The sequence below is a fragment of the Coturnix japonica genome, chromosome 8 (genome assembly GCF_054131305.1).
Source record: "Coturnix japonica strain WE chromosome 8, WE-NBRP24, whole genome shotgun sequence".
In the NCBI taxonomy this organism is placed as follows: Eukaryota; Metazoa; Chordata; class Aves; order Galliformes; family Phasianidae; genus Coturnix; species Coturnix japonica.
The window spans coordinates 32,953,615-32,971,686 of NC_140670.1; the positions used below are offsets into that span (position 1 = coordinate 32,953,615).

At 47.6% G+C, this 18,072-nt stretch overlaps 1 protein-coding gene across 8 annotated transcripts in view; it reads left to right on the plus strand.

Moving 5' to 3' along the window:
- INPP5A (inositol polyphosphate-5-phosphatase A) overlaps window positions 1–18,072 on the plus strand; it is a 180,117-nt gene that overhangs the window by 22,313 nt on the left and 139,732 nt on the right. For all 8 annotated transcript variants that reach the window (XR_014948808.1, XR_014948809.1, XR_014948810.1 and 5 more), the window contains exon 2: window positions 14,308–14,349. Coding sequence is in view for 5 of the 8 variants with exons in the window: in XM_085554916.1 (XP_085411042.1) it covers window positions 14,308–14,349 (42 nt within the window). In the remaining 3 variants the exon portion in view is untranslated. The remainder of the gene's footprint in view (window positions 1–14,307; window positions 14,350–18,072) is intronic.

Sequence of the window (18,072 nt, forward strand, 5' to 3'; positions counted from 1 at the left end):
GTTGCTCACACTGGTGTGCAGCTGTCATTGCAGTGCTCATTCCTGCTGGAGCTCCTGCTCAGACCGTTGTGCATCCTGGCAGCAATAAAATGCTTTTTCCTGCTGGTGATGAATGAGGCCTTGTGTTGGATCTCATCTGCTCAGACTACATTTGCACACAGTCTCTTCTCTCTGTGAGAATAGCTGCTTGACTTTGCTACTGAATCCCCTTGTTTTCTGCAGCCATCCTAGGAATTATTTTGTCCAGTAGTATTGGGAGGTTTTGTTGTTTTCCGCTCATCTTGTGGCTGTTTCTACCTTTGGTTGCTCACTTGGTGGGCATGCAGGGAGGAGTGTTTGTTCCATCCCAGGGGGCCTCTTTTATGCTTGGGAGTCTGTAAAAACACAGAAGGCTGTTGTAAAACCTTTCTGGGGTACAGTAAGAATGGGAGTTGAATAGCTGATATATTGAAATCAGCAGGTGTTGGTGATGACTTACAGCTGACAGATGTCCCCGTGCTGTTAGGTTTTTAACTCTTGCTGGTTAAGCAAATATGTATTTAAATCTATGTCTGAGTTTGGTGTGCAGGCTGTCGCTCTCAGGTGTGCCTGCAGGGCCTGGCATGCTGGCACCAACAGCTGCACCTCGGGGCTCTGGGCAAGGGGCAGAGCTGGGGATGGTGCTGGGTGGAGCAGAGGGTGGGAGGTGAAAACAGGAGCTGTGCTGAGCCCAAGGTGGATGGAGGGATGCAGTCAGATGGGAAACGGATCACAGAGCCATGAGGGAAAGCTGTATGGAACTGAGGATGGGGAGCAAAACTTGCTCACCTTCTGCTTTGATAGCTGAGCTGTTTGTTGTTTCCACCCCGCTGCTTCTTCACATATCTGCCATATCTGATTTATTCCGTGTCCTGATTACTGTCCTATTCTACCCTTTATGATTTCATCTACATGAAATCAGTGCTATTTAATATTAAGCATGCCAAAAGCTGTTTCCATAGAACATGGATGAGCTGTTTTTCACTTCTTCCAAAATGTAATTTTGAAAAATAACTTTGCAGAAGTAACACTGCTGAGCAGCAAAGCGCCCATCACAGCTGTGCAGCCTGTCAGCTCCCTGCTCATGCTGCTGCAATAGTTCCGTTGCCGTGCCTGGCACTGGGGTTTGAGGTGGGTCTGTCCTTGTTGTATAGTGGGTGAGGTGGTGCAGCACGGAGGGGTCAGCAGCCCCCAGCACAGCACTGTAACGCTGCACCTTGCCGTCAGCCACGAGATCTGGAGGGTTTATTCACTTGCTTCCTGTACTTCAGAGAACATCCACCAAGTGTTCTCAAGTTTCCTTTTGTATAAACAGTGAGAAATTACTTTTCTATCATCGGAATAATATCTGAGGTACTGATCCGGTCTTTGGAGTTTAGAAGAAGAGGAAAGGAATATGGAAATGGCAAACCCGGAGCAGAGCTCAGTGAGTGCTGTGTGCCATTTGGTCTGGCTGCAGGAGCTGAGACCGTCCGTGTGGTGGTGGGAGCTCCCAGCACGGGCTGTACCTGATTCCCACCTGGTGCCTGGAAGCTTTGTGCCCGTGCTGTGGGCTGGTATCAGTGACCTCAGCTCCTCGGCTAAACTGCTGCTTTGGGGCAGTGAATTCAGTGGGTGCTCTGTGAAAGCTTGTTTGGATTGCTGTGCGTTTCGCCTGCTGATTACTGAGGTTCTTCACTTTAACTTTGCAAAAGTCTGCAGAAAGATCTTCTGGGGCTTAATTCTGTAAAGAAAAAGAGAAAGTTATTGTTCTTTCTTGCTAAGGAAGAATGCAGTGGGAACTTGAGGCAGAAAGCCATGGGGGATGTGATGGAGCTGGTGAAGTTTGCTTGCATGGTGTTCTGTTTGAAAGGCCAGTTTGTCTGCTGGCAGTTCTCCCCAGGCACGTCTTTCACTGGCAGAGCCGTGTTAATGCCTCTGACACCACTACCCATTGGGTGTACTTGTTTGGGAACAGCTTAGTTCACTGGTTACTCTGTCCACACCTGCAAGCACAGTCAGCACGGTAGTTTTATTTTTAAAGTAGGTGGACAATGTATTAATGTTAAACCTTTATTCGGGTTGTGCTGAGAATATTGATTCTCCGGTGTGCTGAAAGCTTTGATGCTTCCCTCTGCTGGTGGTCGCAATAACCTGATCTGCTCTATCTATAGCAGTGTGGTGGGAAAAGGGCTGTTTGTGGGGTCTGACCTGTCCTGCAAAATTATAATCTAATGTAACAGCCGTTGGTGTTTTTGTGATGCAGAGACAAACAGAAATTGGGTAAATGTCTCAGCATTTCAGTAGTTAGAAAGGAGAGGAAAATGAAGCCTGTGAAGACAGAGACTGGGTTGTGGGGTTCAGGGTCTCACTAGAGCTGAAGTTTTGGGTGTGAGCTCTGATTGTACTTCGATGTCATACTTGGGTGATTTCTACTGGGTCTTTTTTGGGTGCAAGTAAAGATTTCTGCACTGGATCTTCAGTAGGAATTTAAGCCGACCTTTAGGCTGTGCAAGAAGGGAGCTCTCCTCTCTGTGTTTTCCTGCTGGACATCTTGGAGCGTGTCGGAAAGCTGGGAGCTGGGGAAGGCACCTGAGCAGCTGTGGGCTCAGAAGCTCCCATGGGGCCATGGAGTTGTGCTGGCAGGTAGCAAGCAGCAATGGGGAGAGCCGTGGTGATGTGGTGTGGAGCATCAGCTGGGCTGTCGGCATCAGTGGGGACCTGCAGGCGCTCACTGCAGGCTGCACAGGGTGGAAGAACCAGGCGAGTGAAAGCAGCGGCCTGTTTGGCTCCTTCTGCTTGTTTGTACTTTGTGGCATGAAGGACTGGCATAGGGTGAAGGCGGCGTAAATTACCTGATGCAGTTTGTGTTGTGAGTTATCACAGCTTGCTCAGGTTGTGTAACAAAGATAGACAGGAGGTTTCACTTTCACAAGTGAAACTGCCTGTGTGTGTGTACTTAGCTGAGGAGCCACCAAGCTGGGGCTGTGCGGGGGCCTGCAGAGCAGGGGCACGCTGAGCATGTCGTGATGGAGGTTTGCTTTCTGCAGTGGGGGTGACTCCAGAGGTAAAACCCAGCCAGGTGTGGGCAGCTGTGAATGGGTACTTTACTGAGTGTAACAGCAACACTGTACGTGTAAATAGGGGAGCTGACTGCAGGCAGTGATGTGCAGCTTACACAAATTAATTTTCTGTGCTTGGGGACAGAAACGGCCTAAGTCTGCTTAAGTAAAATAAAATGTAACAAGTCTGTGACCATTAACATAGGGTGACAGTCAGACTAATAGTGTGAGCCCAGACGCTAATAAAGCATCTTCCTGACCTGTGCGTGGGATCTTTGCCTTATTTTAAGCAGCCATTAATTCTCAACCTGGAGGGGTGTTGATGATGGGCTGTTCAGTTCTGCAGCTTTTCGTTACTCAGTTGCATGTGTTCTGGAATCCACTGCTTTGTTCAGAGCGCGAGCACCATCTGACACAGAGCTCCCCAACGTTCCTGGCTTTTGTTGCCTGCTTAGTATTTCCTTCCTTGAGAATCTATATTTAGTGCTGAGAAGTATTTGCTGTGGCATAGGACTAAACACAGTTGCCTTTCAAACAAAAGGAAATGGTTCTCTTTAGGGATAAGCATTGAACGAAGGGCAGGATTTCCTGTGGAAACTCGTGTGCATGAGAGTGGACTTTTACTTTGAATGTAATGGCAAAAAGTGCTAAACAAGAAACCCGGGCAATTTACACTAACAGAAGAGATTCCCTCTCGCCTTAATTATTCCCCTACTTTTTGACTTATGTTTTCTGTTGCTTGAATGTGGCCTTCTTGTTAGGGAGATGGTGAACAACACCATTTTAAAATGCTAAGGCGACAAGCTGATGGCGCTGTGTGGCATTTGCCATCAGTTGTGGGTCTTTGGTACCAACATGGAGGGCAGCTGCTCTCCATGTCCCACATTAAATCTCTGTAACGCAGCTTTGTGCCACGTAATATGGGGGAGATGCTGTGGAGTCCCACCTCTGAGATGAGGAGTCAGCTTTTACAGTCCAGAACAGCAGTGACAGACAGGGCAGGCTTTGAGAGAAGCAGATCTGTTTGCTGGTAGGTATTGCTGTATGTGCTCCAAGATACTGAGTGTGGTGTTTCCTCATCCTTACCGGTAGCTCTAAAAATAGGCTTTCGGGGTAAAACTACTGAAATGTCAGATCTGTCCCAGTGGTGAGAAGGGACAAAACCAAGAGCTGGGCAGTTTCAGCAGGGGATGAGAAGTTCTCCTTTCTTTGTGTGTAGTTGCAGGAATGCCATTTGGTTGCATTGAAATCTCTTTCAGTGTATGTGCTGGCTGATTTGCTTAAAATGTAGGAACGTGGAAAGCTTTGCATGCTGCTTTAACCCATCCAACGGCTGTGTTTCCATCTGCAGTGATGTGGCACAGGCAGCTCAGCTCTCCAGGCTGGGGCAGTCACACCATGGGTCGGGATGACAGGACTTGGGCTAACAGTGACATCCCTGTGCCTGAGGCTGTGAAATGGAGCTGTGAGGTGGAGCTGGAGAAGCAGAAGGTTACAGAATCTCTAGTATCTTATAAAGTTAGTTACTCTAGTCCCTTATAAAGCAGAGGTGCAGAATGGAGCACCCTGTGCTGGTGGCTGATGTAAAGACCATCATCTCCATCAGCAGCCACAGGGTGGGCTCTCAAATCCTACCCAGCTCCACCCTCTGCCGTGGGCAGGGACCCCTCCATCATTCCAGCCAACCTGGGGCCTGTCCAGCCTGGCCATGGGCACCTCTGGCACCAGCTCCTCCTGGAAAGGTGCTGTGGAGCAGGCCAGCACTACTGACCACGTGGAGGCAATGAAGCAACCAAGAATATGGGGTAGCAAAGTTCTTCATAAATTCACATCCCCCCCGTTTCTTCTTTAAAGGATTTTAAAAAACCCTCATTGCAAGATTCCTGATGGTTCTTGTAATTAGTGTTTTATGGAGGCTTTAGGATTGGAGAATCACAGACTGCTCTGAGTTGGAAGGGACCCTAAAGGTCCTGCTGTAGGCAGGGACACCTCCCATAGCCCAGGGTGCTCACAGCCCCATCCAACCTGGCCTTGAATGCTTCCATGGAGGGGGCATCCACAGCCTCTCTGGGCAACCTGTGCCAGTGTCTCATCACCTCCCAGTACTGAATTTCTTCCTGTTATCTGGTCTAAATCCACCCTCTTCCAGTTTAAAGCCATTTCCCCTTGCCCTGTCACTACCCGCCCTTACGAACAGTCCATCCCCAGCTTTCCTGTAGGCCCATTCAGGTACTGGATGCCGCTATAAGCTCTGCCTGCTGCCTTCTCCAGGCTGAAGAATCATAGAATCATAAGGGTGGAAAGAACCTACAAGATCATCTAGTCCAACCATCCTCCCTCTTCCATACCTACAGAAAACCACTAACCCATATCTCCTAGCTCTCTGTCCAGATGCTTCTTGAACACTGCCAGGGATGGCGACTCCACCACCTCCCTGGGCAGCCATTGCAGTGCCTGACCACTCTGACAGAAACAGCTCCTTCTTATGTCCAGTCTAAACCTCATCTGATACAATTTGTGGCCATTTCCACAAATGCTCTCAGCCTGTCCTTGTAGTGGAGCTGCTCCAGCCTTCTGATCCTCTTTGTCGTCCTCCTCTGGACCTGCTCCAACAGCTCCATGTCCTGCTTGTGTTGGGTGCTCCAAACCTGGACGCAGTGCTCCAGGTGGGGTCTCATGAGAACAGAGCAGAGGGGCAGAATCACCTCCATTGCCCTGCTGGTTGCATTTCTCTTAATGCAGCCCAAGATACAGTTGGCCTTCTGGGCTGTGAGAGCACATTGCTGGCTCATGTTGCATCTTTTAATTAGTTGACATTCCCAAATCCTTCTCTGCAGGGCTGCTTTCAAGCCATTCTCCACCCAACCTTTATTTGTTCTTGGAGCTGCATGGGTGCATCCCCTTTTTCTGTCTGATTGAGCGCAATGTGGGTTGTCATTATTTTTGTTTTTCTTTAAGAGCGAATTAAAGCTTTTCTTTCTGAAGGAAGCCCAATTTTTGTTGGCATTCCCCTGCTAAGCAGTGAATGAGCAGAAGCAAGATTGCAAAGGGACGGAGCCCTTTGCTCCTGCCAGCTCTATAGGCTCAGATCCAATGCCAGTGTAACAGATGTGAACTACTGTATTACAGCTGCTGTGTTTGCATTGCCCCTAGTCCTCATCCAAACCTGTGGTCAGCACAGAAGAGCTTGTGAGTAGGTGTCCCTGAGCTCAGTGGGTGTGAGGAGCGAGGGGCACGAGGAACATAGCTGCATCAAATGCCTGTTGTGACAGCAGACTTTGAAAGCAAACAGGAAATGGGGAGCACTGATAAGTGTTAGGATATTTTCTTGTTTAAACAGTGGGTGGCTTTTTTCTCTATTCAGGCAGGAAGGCCAGGAAAAAAAACAAAAACCAACACTTGTGCGACAGCAGTAAATTTCACTTCTGCCTTTCCCTAACAACAGGAAGAGTGCTCGAATGGAAAAGCTATCTGTAAATACTGAGCCATCCCACAGAATCCCAAAATGGCTGAGGCTGCCAGGACCCTCCAAGGTCCTCTGCCTACCCCATGTCAGCAGGGCCACCCAGAGCCGTGCCCAGCCCCACGTCCAGATGGGACAGGAGGATCCCAAGGAGGACATCCCGCATCCTCTGTGTCCCTGTGCCGCCCAGCACAGCAGCGCTGCCTGTGGGCAGGGGAGCTTCTGGGCTGCAGCTTGCACTATGGCCTCAGGGCCTGGCCATGGGCATGTGTTCTTTGCACCTCCCCTTGGGTATTTGTACCATCCCTGTGGTGGTTCTGAACAACCTCTGCAAATCACAAGGCCATTGACTGAAGATGCATGCAGTACAGAACCACACCGGTTAGAGAAAATAAATAGAAAACTCACTATCTACCTCAAATTGAAAGCAATTTCTAAGCATCTCCCTTGGTGCCTTGTTTCTGATGTAAGCAGCTTTCATGTCATCTCCTGCTGTTGCATATTTCTGTTAGGTTACTCTGTGTATATTGGTGTGATGAGCTGCGTTTTGGCATGTCCCCCTGCTTTACTTTGCAGAAAACATAGCCGCCCTTAGGACTGTGCTTCTTTGATATGACAGGCTGCATGGTGCTGCTGTGTTAGTCGTGGTATCGGTGCTGTAACAATCCTGGGAAAGTCTTGGACTTTCATCTCTGATCAGAAAGCAGTTATCTTGTAAATGTGGGTATCTTCTCAAGAAGGGGTCGGGTATTGCTCGGGGCAGTTGATAAGCTCTGCTGTACCTCACTGTGTGGAGCTTGTGAACTTTAAGCCCTCGAGCTTTTATCTCCTGGAAGTTCCTTCCTACAGAACTGAGAATTGTGTAATACTGCATCCCCACCCCCCGAACACATTCTAACTTTTTAATCAAATTAGCCAGAATATTCAGAAAGGGGGGTAATTTTTATAAATGGGTAAGTAGGATTTTATCTACAGAAATGTGATGGCTTGGCCCAGCCTTTCTTGTATGTATGACTGTTTGGTCCATATTTAGGCTTTGGTCTGCTCCCAGTTTTGTAACATCAGACAGCAGCAGTGGTTCTTTTTCTTCCATATGGTCAAATAAGATCTGCCGCAGTTGGCAGAGTCATGTAATTTTGGCCTCAATACAGTATCTGCTGGCTTCGTTTGGCCCAGAGCAGCTGAGTGCAGCTCCGTGTGTTGGCTCTACAGCTTCCCAAAGGGGAGAGCTGCACAGAACTGCATGGAGCCCAGCAAGCGCTGCGGCACTGCTCTCAGCTGTAGGGTGTGGGGATGGGCTGGGCTGGAAGGGACCCACAAGGACCGTCACATATTCAGTGATTCTGTGTTTGATTCTGTTAGTTCAGAAGACCTGACTGCAGCTTGAATCAAGGTAACAGCAAGGAATTTGACATGCTTGTTGCTGAGGGCTGTGCAGTGTCGGGTTTGGGTCTGTGTGTGTGTGTGTTTGTTTCCTTGCTTTGCTTCCAGTTTGCTGGATTTCAGGTTTTAGTTTGGATTGATGAGGCGTTTGTGTCTTCTCAGATTGTGGACTTTCAAGTCACTAATAACGTTGTTTTGTGTTGGAAGTGTCCCACAGCATACATGGAAGAAAGAAATCTGGGAGCTGGTTTTTGCGTCTGCTGTGATTCAATATGGATGTTAGAGGCCAGAGTGCAAGTCCAGGCTGCTGTAGGACGGCTTTTCTCTGCTGTTCCACCTGTGATGGCTTTTAGGCAGTATTTTGCACTCACCTGCTGTTCTGTGGTTACTGCTGGGGCTGCTTGGCCCAAGAGATCAGGTTAGAGCCATGTCGTACATACATGAAAGCATACTGAGTTAGCTAGCCTGCAGCCATCGTCTCCAAAGCATTCGTTTCTTGCTTGAAAGTCTCTTGTAGTCCATGTGTTGCTCTGAGGCAGCAGTGCTCTGTGAGCAGACATCCCGCAGTCACAGCCCGCAGGCTTGGCACAGCACGGGGCATTTCCAGGCCTGCAGGAAGAGCCTTCCTGCCCCCAGCTCCACAGCTGTTCTCACTGCTGGTCTCCCTGCCCGGGAGGAACCCTGCAGCTAGAAATGCGTTGTGTGCTGAACTCTGTCCCTGTTACAACTTGCATGCATGAAGTTTGAATGGCAGGCTCAGCGCAGCGGCTGCGGGCCGGGTGTTTGGCTCTCAGTGCATCTCACTGACCCGCTGGCCTCCATCAGGCTGTTTCCAGCTGCTGACCACAATTCTCGTTTCCCTTATTGCTCGGGTTCCTTTCTGACTTGTGCCGTCTGTCTGGCTGTGATGGGCGGGCAGAGCCCTGCAGGAGGGCTCAGAAAACAGCAATCGGTGCTGACTGCTGGGTTTGTTGGTGTGCGTGGGGTTCTGTTTTGTTTTACTGCTCAAAGTTCGCAGTCTCAGCAGTTTTTCATGTGGGATTTGAAAGGGAGGGGAACTTAATTATGCAGCAGATTTAACTTTTGAAACCGGATCCTAAAAAAGACTGTTTTTCTACTGCGTGCGCCTTAAAAATAGTTGTTATAGATAATGAGTAATTATCTCTGTTTAGCCTGGGGGAGTTTTTAAAGATCTAATTTAAAGAAAGTGAAACAGACCATCTTGTGTAGGCAAGACAGAGTCATGGCAGTGACTGTGAATATTGCCAGACCTCTGTTTTATCTATCGATACGCGAGAGCAGGTTAATGATACGTGCCGTTGTTTTCAGTAGGGTCTGGTTTCTCCAGTCCATTCCAAAATCAGGATATGAAGTAATTGAACACTTAGGTCTATTAATGCAGTTAATCCCTGCTCCTTGCAAACTGTTTGGGCTGATAAATACATGGGGTTGGATTAGCTGTTATTGTTAATACTCTTAATGTGCTGCTTATTGAAATATCCAAGAGCCTTTAATCTTTCTGTAAGAAGGTGGTAATAAAAGTTAAATTTGAAACGTGTTAGGAGTTCAGTAGGGTAAGGTTTTAGTTGAGATCCGTGCCTTTATTCAGATCCTGGCAGCTACAAAGCCCTGTATGTCAATAAGTGCCGTGCCAGGACATGCATTTTGTTATGTGTGGGATGAGGGCAATGCAGCCAGGGCTGGGATTGGGTCTGGTTTGTGTCTCAGCTGTGCTCGGGGAAGGTGTGCATGCAGGAGCATGGTGCTGCTGTGCCCATGGTATGAGTGTGCTCACAGGAATGGCAGTGAATAAATACTGTCCTAAACGAGTTACTGAACATCAGTTCTTTCAAGTGTGTATGCAAACGTATATTAGACCTGCATAAAGCAGGCCAGCAGTGTCAGAGCCTGCGTGCTCGCGCTTGTTTCAAGGTGCTGCCACAAACCCATGTTTTCCGAGGCTTTGGCAGGAGTAGCGTCTGGCTGCCTGGGGGTGCAGCGGGGCAGTACCAGCCCTGTAAGCACACGGGAGGTTGTGCAGCTGGGCTGTGTGTGAGCTGCCTGCACCAGGATCAGAGCAGTGGTTTCAGGGGATCCCTTAGTTTGCATAGGTCTTTTGAGGATGTTTAGTTCAAGCTCTGAAGTACAGATTGTTTGTACCTTCTGTTCTACTCGTTATGCAGGATCCAGTTGGCCGGTTCTCCCGCGTGTTCATGCTGAAGCTCAGGGAGTTTTCACAAAGTGGAAAAAAAATTGAGGCTGTTATTGACTAAAAATAAGTTTTTACCAAAAAAGAAGGTGCTTTCTATAATTCATATCCTTCCATTTTCCACTGAATGAATCTAGTATGGTTCTGTATGAAGTGGAAATGCTGGGCAAAAGACAGACTAATGGTTATGTTTGTTTTGAAAAGCTGCTTGTGTTCAGGGTATTGGCAGCTGACGTGGTACCCGGGTGTTTGGAAGCCTGCAGCTTTCCCTTACAGCCTGACCAATGCAGTAACCAGTGTGATGCTGATAGACCTCATATAGAAAGTCAGCGTGAAAAGAGGATTCAGTGAGATTTGAAATTTCCAGAGCTCAAAATCTCCTTGAGCTGAAGGGGGGGGTGGTGCGTGGTACCCGTGTCCTGTTATCTTGGTGTGGATCCCACGTGGTTCTGCAGAACCTTGAGTTGAGTCAAGCTAGGCTTTAGGGACAGGCTTCCTGTTTGTAGCTCCTCTTATTGCAAATGCATGTGGTAATGGAAGGTTCAGATGAGGACAGGCTCCCGCTCCAGAAAGAAGCGTGATAAGGCTGGGCTTGGTCAGCACCAGGGAGGACAAGGGAAAGATTACTTTCATTTATGTTACAAAAAGAATGAGGTAATTTAATGAAGGGCAAAAGCTGTGAGGATGGGAAGAAGGCCAAAGAGTCTGGAAGACACAAAATGTGCTGTATCTACTTTTAGACAGAAAAATAAAAGGGAGATAAATGATCTTTCCACTCGACTGTTATCTCCAGTCTTCAAGAACTTTAAGTAATTCATACAGAGGTGACTGGGAAGAAGCTGGGAGCAGAGGGCTGGCTTAGAGCTTCGCCACAAGAGTGGTAAAAGCAAAGTGAGGATGTTGCTGTGCCTGAGGCTGCAGGAGGAGCATGGTGGTGGAGCATGGTGGTGGAGGCCAGGGCTGGGCCTTGCACAGCTGGGGGTGGCTGGGCCAGGAGCCATCCTGTCCTAACCCTGCTTCTTGTAAAGGAGCCCTCATTAGCTGCCCTGGTAGTCTAATTAGCTGTAACTGCAGGACATGGGGCTAACAGGCTTCATAGCGTGTTCCAGTGCTGCTCCTCCTGTGGAATGGCTGCAAGTTGTACCAGAGGAGACTGAGATCAGACATAAGCAAAAGCTTTTTCTCTCAGTGAGCCGTCAGGTACTGGAATGGCTGCCCAGAGAGGTGCTGGAGTTGCTGTCCCTGGCAGTGTTCAGGAGGTATCTGGATGAGGAGCTATGTGATGAGGTTTAGTGGCTTGTGGTAGCAACCGTGATGGGAGGGCAGTCTGGTTCCTGTCACAGGATGCTTGCAGCTGATTTCACCCCTGTGAGAAGTGCTGTAGGCAGAGCAGTGCCTCAGTCCCTGCTCTGTCCCCTTTGGGCACCTGAAGATGCAGGCACATCTGTGCCTCTCTGTGTTGACCTCAGTGTCTGGATTTGCTCAAGTACTCTGAGGACTCCACCTCCTCCAGTAAGCTTTGGAATTAAGCCATAAAACCGGCTTCAAAAGGGAAAGCACAAATCAAAAGCAAATTGAAGATAGAGAGTAGAGATTGGATCAGCAGGATATGCAAATGTGTTGGGTTCTGTTGACGAGAGGTTGGATGTAGTTGGATGGATATGGTGCAATGGGGCTGTTTCTTCATTGGGTGACTTGATCTCATGTAGCCCTGCCCACAGCAGGGACATGGAAGGAGAGGATCCTTAAAGGTCCCTTCCGGCCTTAAACCATTCTTAATCTTGAGCTGAAGTCCTGGAGATGCATGTTGGCTTCATAGGACATTCATGTTGTGGCTTATGAGGCTTATAAGTAGTGTCTGCTGTAGCTAAAAATAAGAGGTGGTAATAACCATGCAGTGTTCTTCCACATGTCTGCAGGCTGCTCCTGCTCCTTCACTTGCAGCTGTCTGCTGCAGGCATCTCCAGCAGTCGCTCATCCACCTTTAGGATGTAGCTGCTGTAGGTTCGTTACACATTGTTTTGAGGTCTTGAATTTGCTTGGAAACTGATTTTTCTGTATCTGTTGGCAGCTTGTCCAGTCAGATGTGGACAGAGGTGCTGATGCTCTTCATCTGTAACACCTGTCCTTCATATTAAACGGTGTTTGGTGGTATCTGATAGCTGGGGGTGTTTGCTGTGCTGCTGTGGCACCTGCTGCAGCAGTGTCCCTAAGCACTGGAGCAGTGCAAGCTGTGCATTGCCTTGCACTGTGATGAGCCTCTGCAGGTTGTTCTCTGCAGGAGTGATCTCTCTGACTGCCTGAGACCTAGTCTGCATCACTGGGCTGTCAGCGCACACTGGTCTTGTGGTGTTGTCATTGAGCTCTGAGGGGAACTCCTACCACTTCCAGCTATGTTTAAAAGCAAACTAATGTTGTGCTTAGTTTTCCTCCTTTGGGATTCTTGTAGGATGAATGCTTTAAATACTCCTGATTGGTAGCAGTCTTTATCCTCAAGTAAAAACAAGCGCAGTTACTCTAAATTAACATGTATCGCATGTGCCAGTATCTACAGATGTGCATGCTGATCTAGCTGGATTTCCAGATGTGCTAAATAAAATCTTAGTTTTATTCCTGACGTAGGAGGTCGGTGTCTGAAATGCAGGGAGGGTCTGGTTGGGGACCATCACACTGTGTAGTGCATTGCCTTGGGTTCAAGCATGGGGCCTTTGGGTTGCTGTGACCCTGCCAGGCAGCTGCTTGCTGTAGGTGAAAGTAGGGCTCTTTCATATGTGTATTTTTACAAATGGCTGATCTCTGTCCACTTTGGATTCTTTTTTCAGAATAAATAGGTCCCTGGGGCATCTGGTGGATGGTGTAAATTAGGTTTAAAAAGTAGGAGTGTGAGGCCTTTTGTTTTTAGGTGAAAGTTGTCTTTCACCCACTACATAACACTGTGCTTTCAGTTCTGAAAACAAACACGGCATTGCTGAAGTGCCTGCAGTCCAGAGCAGGGTTTGCTCATCGAGGCTTTGTAGCAGCTGGAAACGTTCATCAGGAGTTTTGCAGTTCCTGGGATCTTGCCTTCTGGTTGGATTAAATTTGGCCTTCTGGTTGAAATCCCACAGAAATCACATGCAACACGTGTGAGCATGTTCCCCATCTATGTCTGTTCTGATTACAACCAGTACATCCTGTGCTGCTCTCGTAACTTCTGGTTCAGAGCTGTATTGAAATCACAGCAGCTCCTGGTTTGTTTGTTTTCTCGTTTTATGAAAGTCAGTTCTTTCTTATCATTACTCATGGAGTTGTTTCATTAAGTTCAAAATGAGTGGAAAAAGGGTTAAGGTTCCAAGAACAAGTAGTTACAGAGACAGTGTTCTTATGGAGAGAATATGTTATCCTTTGCTTTACTGCCTGCAGTTTTTGTGTCTTCAGCTTCCTTGCTGTGGCTCTGCAGTGTTGTTTGGTGGAGCGGGAGGGCATGAATGGGAGACAGGCGTGTTTTGCTCTGTGTGTCTCTGACCAACCACTGCATGAACGGTTGCTGGTGGAGCATGGGGCACCTCTGCTTTCCAGTTCCATACATTACGCTGTGCCCCAGACGCTGCATTCCTACTGTTTGTGTAGAGGAGTGATTTGGGGCTGTTTCCCTCCTACAACGCAGGAATGAGCAAATCTTGCTGATGATTTAAGTTGGTAAACGCTGGAGCTGCTTCCACATTTGATGCATGGAAACCATCCGTCTACCTCTGTAATTGTATCTGGTGTGCTTCACAAAAGCACAATTTTGTTCTCAGTGTTTTTTGCTGCTTCATTTTCATAACTTCTGTGATGATTTTGAACAGTTTGTTCTTGCCGAGCTGCAGCAGCACAGCTGTCCCTCTGAGCCCGTTTGTTAGAACCCGCTCCATGTAATTTGAAGCTCAGGTTGCACAAACTGGGTGTCAGCACTTCATGTAAAGGCTTTGAAATCCAGGCAGTGAGTGTGTGCTTCAGGAGCAGGTGTTGTGATAAGTATCAGGTCTGTGGATTTAATTACTGGATCATCTTGTAGGAATAGGGATGTAGTGAAGCTGTAGATGTAATGCATCTCCTTTAATTGTAGAAAAAAACGCCTGCTCGAAAGCCCCAAGAAAAGGGACGAGTGTTGTGGTATTGTTGTAAAAATGTATTGCTTTTAATCCTAACTCTCTTGTATTTTTGTTTTTCAGCCAGAAAACCTGCAGAAGAATTGGCTGCGGGAGTTTTATCAGGTGAGGTGAAACTTCTTGCTTATTAATAACAAAAAGTCCTTTCACTTCTGTGGAGCTGAAGTTCCTAGGTTATAATTCAAAGCAGTCTTTACAAAGTGTGCCCTTGGTACTGATCAGTGTTGCAGACATCGTTTCTTCTCACTGACAAATCTTCTGGTTGAGAAAATTTGGGCACTTTGTTTAAACAAAAAAAGGTGTTCACATTTTTATTAAAACCTTCACACTTTCTGCTGGTGGCGTGCAGGGAATCAGCTCTCTTATCTGAATCCCTTGAGATTGTCCCATTTCAGAGTAACATGAAAAGTACCGCAACTGTGTTGCAGCTACTGAAGAATATTCTTAAACACGTTATAAGCTAAACTGCATGTTTTTTAAGCCCAAAAGCTGCTCTAAAACATTCTAGTTTTGCAGTGGAAGTTTAGAAACCTTTCATCCTTTATGTGCAGCTTTAGTGCTGCTTTACTTTGATAATTTGTATCACATCTACCAGAATTGATGGGTTTTGAAGTTCCTTTATTTGTTATTAAATCTCTGATGTGAAATGGTTAACACAGCCACGTTCTGCACTTCAAGGTTTGAAGTGAAACTGCGGCAAACTGTATCTTCAGTGTTTTGTTGCCCCTTTTGTGAGACTGGAATTGTAATCTCAGGATTGGAAGGTCAAGGTACCATCTGTGCCGTCTGTGACCATCCTTGCATTGCATTACAATTGCTGTTACAACACTGCAGTTTCTGCCATGTTCAATGCAATTGCAATGAAATGAGTGTTCTGATATTCCATACTATCTGTCAGCTCCACAAAAGATGAATGTATTTTTTTCTTCTTCTGTCTTGGTTGAGCAGTGGTGTTTAAGTGGTGTTTAAACTGTACAAGTTTCCTCAGCTAATTCTGATTTATAAACCTTTTCGTGTTTTATGAAAATACTTTGTATGAAGAAAATAGATATTTCAATAGATAGAAGCCTTTTTTTCCCTCTTTAGATCACTGAATATTTCATAGCATTATGTTACTTCTGTGCCTGCTCAGTAGTTACTGAGGCGGGGTGTGCAGTGTGGAAATGTCTCCAAACACTCTGTGGAAAACAGGAAAAGGAGGGGGAGCAAAGAGCTGCTGGTGTCCTGGAGCAGAGACCACTGCTGTGGAACTGGACTGGGTCTGTCTTTGGCCCACTGAGTACTGAGCACACCAGGCCCAAACAGGGAGAAATGGTTCCTTAATGCTGGCAGGTCGAGTCCAGGTACAGACCAGCTGAAGTGTAACTGCGCAGCCCTGCCCCATTCCTCAGCTGTAGCTGTTCTGCCTCCTTCCTTCCCATTCTTCCTGCCCTCCTTATCTGCAGTCCAAGGAAGCTGCATTGAAAAACAAACAAGAATGTTGCTGGTTTTGCTCATCACCAGTAGTGAATGACGGAAACAGCCGTCAGTGTGGGGAAGAAAGGAGGAGCCCTGACTCCTTCCTCCTCACGTCATTGCCTTGGGTAGGATTGCTGCTCGCACTGTTTGCTAATGCAGTAGGAAGTGGAATAAAACTTTAAGGAAGAGTCTAACGTGCTGCATTAAAAGCAGCACAGCGCAGTCCTGATGTCAGGCTGCGTAGCAACCCGGTAAATGTAGGACTTCACATGCTTTTTTATTCAAGTTTTGCATGCTTGGAGTCCTCTGCAAATTGAAAGTGATCGGAAGTGCTGAAAACTGGCTTTTAAGAAAGCTGCTCGTGCTTCTTCATAAACTCAAACCCAGGTAAACCACAGACCACAACTTTTTTCCATCCTTCTGAGGAATTCAATTTGCATACGTGGTTGTGTCACTGCAGTTTGCATAACTTCTGAGAGCGGGGTCCTTGTGCCAGCTGTCAGAATAATCTCCACAAAAAGAAAACAAGTGCTCAGTTTGAAATTAAGCCCATCATGGAAAGTAATGGAGTTAAATCCAACTGGACACAAGTGGTGTTCACTGGGGGTCTGCATTGGACCTGTCCTCTTCGGTATCGTCATTGATGACCTGGATGAGGGCACTGAGTGCACCCTCAGTCAGTTTGCAGGTGACACCAGGCTGGCTGGAAGTGTCGATCTGCCTGGGGGTAGCAAAGCCCTACAAAGAGATCTGGGGTGAGGCACAACAAGACCAAGTGTCGGGTCCTGCACTTTGGCCTTAGCAGCACAACAGCCTTGGGGCTGGATGGCTGCGTAGAGGAAGTGAACCTGGGGGTGTTGGTTGATGCTTGGCTGAATGTGAGCCAGCAGTGTGCCCAGGTGGCCAAGAAGGCCAATGGCATCCTGGATTGCATCAGAAATAGCTGCCAGCAGGAGCAGGGCTGGGATTGTCCCTCTGTACTCAGCTCTGGTGGGGCTGCACCGACAGTGCTGTGTCCAGTTCTGGGCCCCTCACTGCAAGACATCAAGGCCTTGGAGCATGTCCAGAGGAGGGCTACAAAGCTGGTGAGGGGTCTGGAGCACAGGGCTTATGAGGAGCGGCTGAGGGAGCTGGGAATGTTCAGCCTGGAGAAGAGAAGGCTAAAGAGAGACCTTATAGCTCTCTATAACTACCTGAAGGGGGGTTGTAGTGAGCTGGGGGTTGGCCTCTTCTCTCGTGTAAATGGTGGTAGGACCAGAGGGAATGGTTTCACGCTGTGCCAGGGGAGGTTCAGGCTGGAAACTGGGAAATACTGCTGCTCTGAAAGAGTGGTCAGGCAGTGGAATGGGCTGCACAGGGAGGTGGTGCAGTCACCGACCCTGGAGGTGTTCAAGGAATGTTTGGACATTGTGTTGAGGGACATGGGTTGGTGAGAACTATGGGTGATGGGTGGTTGGTCTGGGTGATCTTGTAGGTCTTTTCTAACCTTGGTGATTCTCTGAACATCAAATAACACAATAAGGAACATTTCTGTGGCTTTTTGTTGTTCAAGTTCCAACAGCTTTAAATCAGGGGTTTTAGATATTGTGATACATCAGCACAAGTCACTTAATTCATGTTTTATTGTAGGCTACTGCTATGTGCATTTCCCAGAATGTAGCATGTGGAAGACCTTAACACTTAAATGGCACGTGCTAAAATTTTTATGCCATCCCTCCATGGGCAGTCTGATCTGGTTCTTGATTTAGCATCCTGTGGGTGGCGAGGGGCTGTTGGAACAGGGTGATCCTTGATGTCCCTTCCAACCCAACCCATTCTATGATTATGTGATGCGGTTCTACAAATAACATGCAATCACAGAATCTTTTATGTTGGAAGGGACCTCTGAGGGCCACCCGGTGCCACCCCCTGCAATGCACAGGGACACCCACAGCTCCATCAGTGCTCAGAGCCCATCCCCTGCCCTGGGCTGCCTGCAGGGACCACCCCCACCTCCCTGGGCAGCCCACGCAGTGCCTCACTGTAACACACTTCTTCCTTATGCCCAGTCTAAACCTTCCCTATTTTAGTTTGAAACCATTTTCTCTTGTCCTGCATTAAATCTTGTATATGTTTGTGTTAAGTTACACAATTTATCCATGCAGATGAAAAAACCATAAATTTTAGTGTGTAATGACATCTTACAGCATAGCAGCCCCTGAAGTAGCTCGCTGCTTTATGACGATGCTGATCACTGCTGATAGAGCTGATAAATGCTTTGTCTGATCTGTTTTACTTGGATGTATCAGTCCCTTGTAAATTTGCAGTCTGTGTTTTGGATGACAGCTGACTCTGTAGTTTAGAACTGGTCTGTCATCAAACACGGGGTGG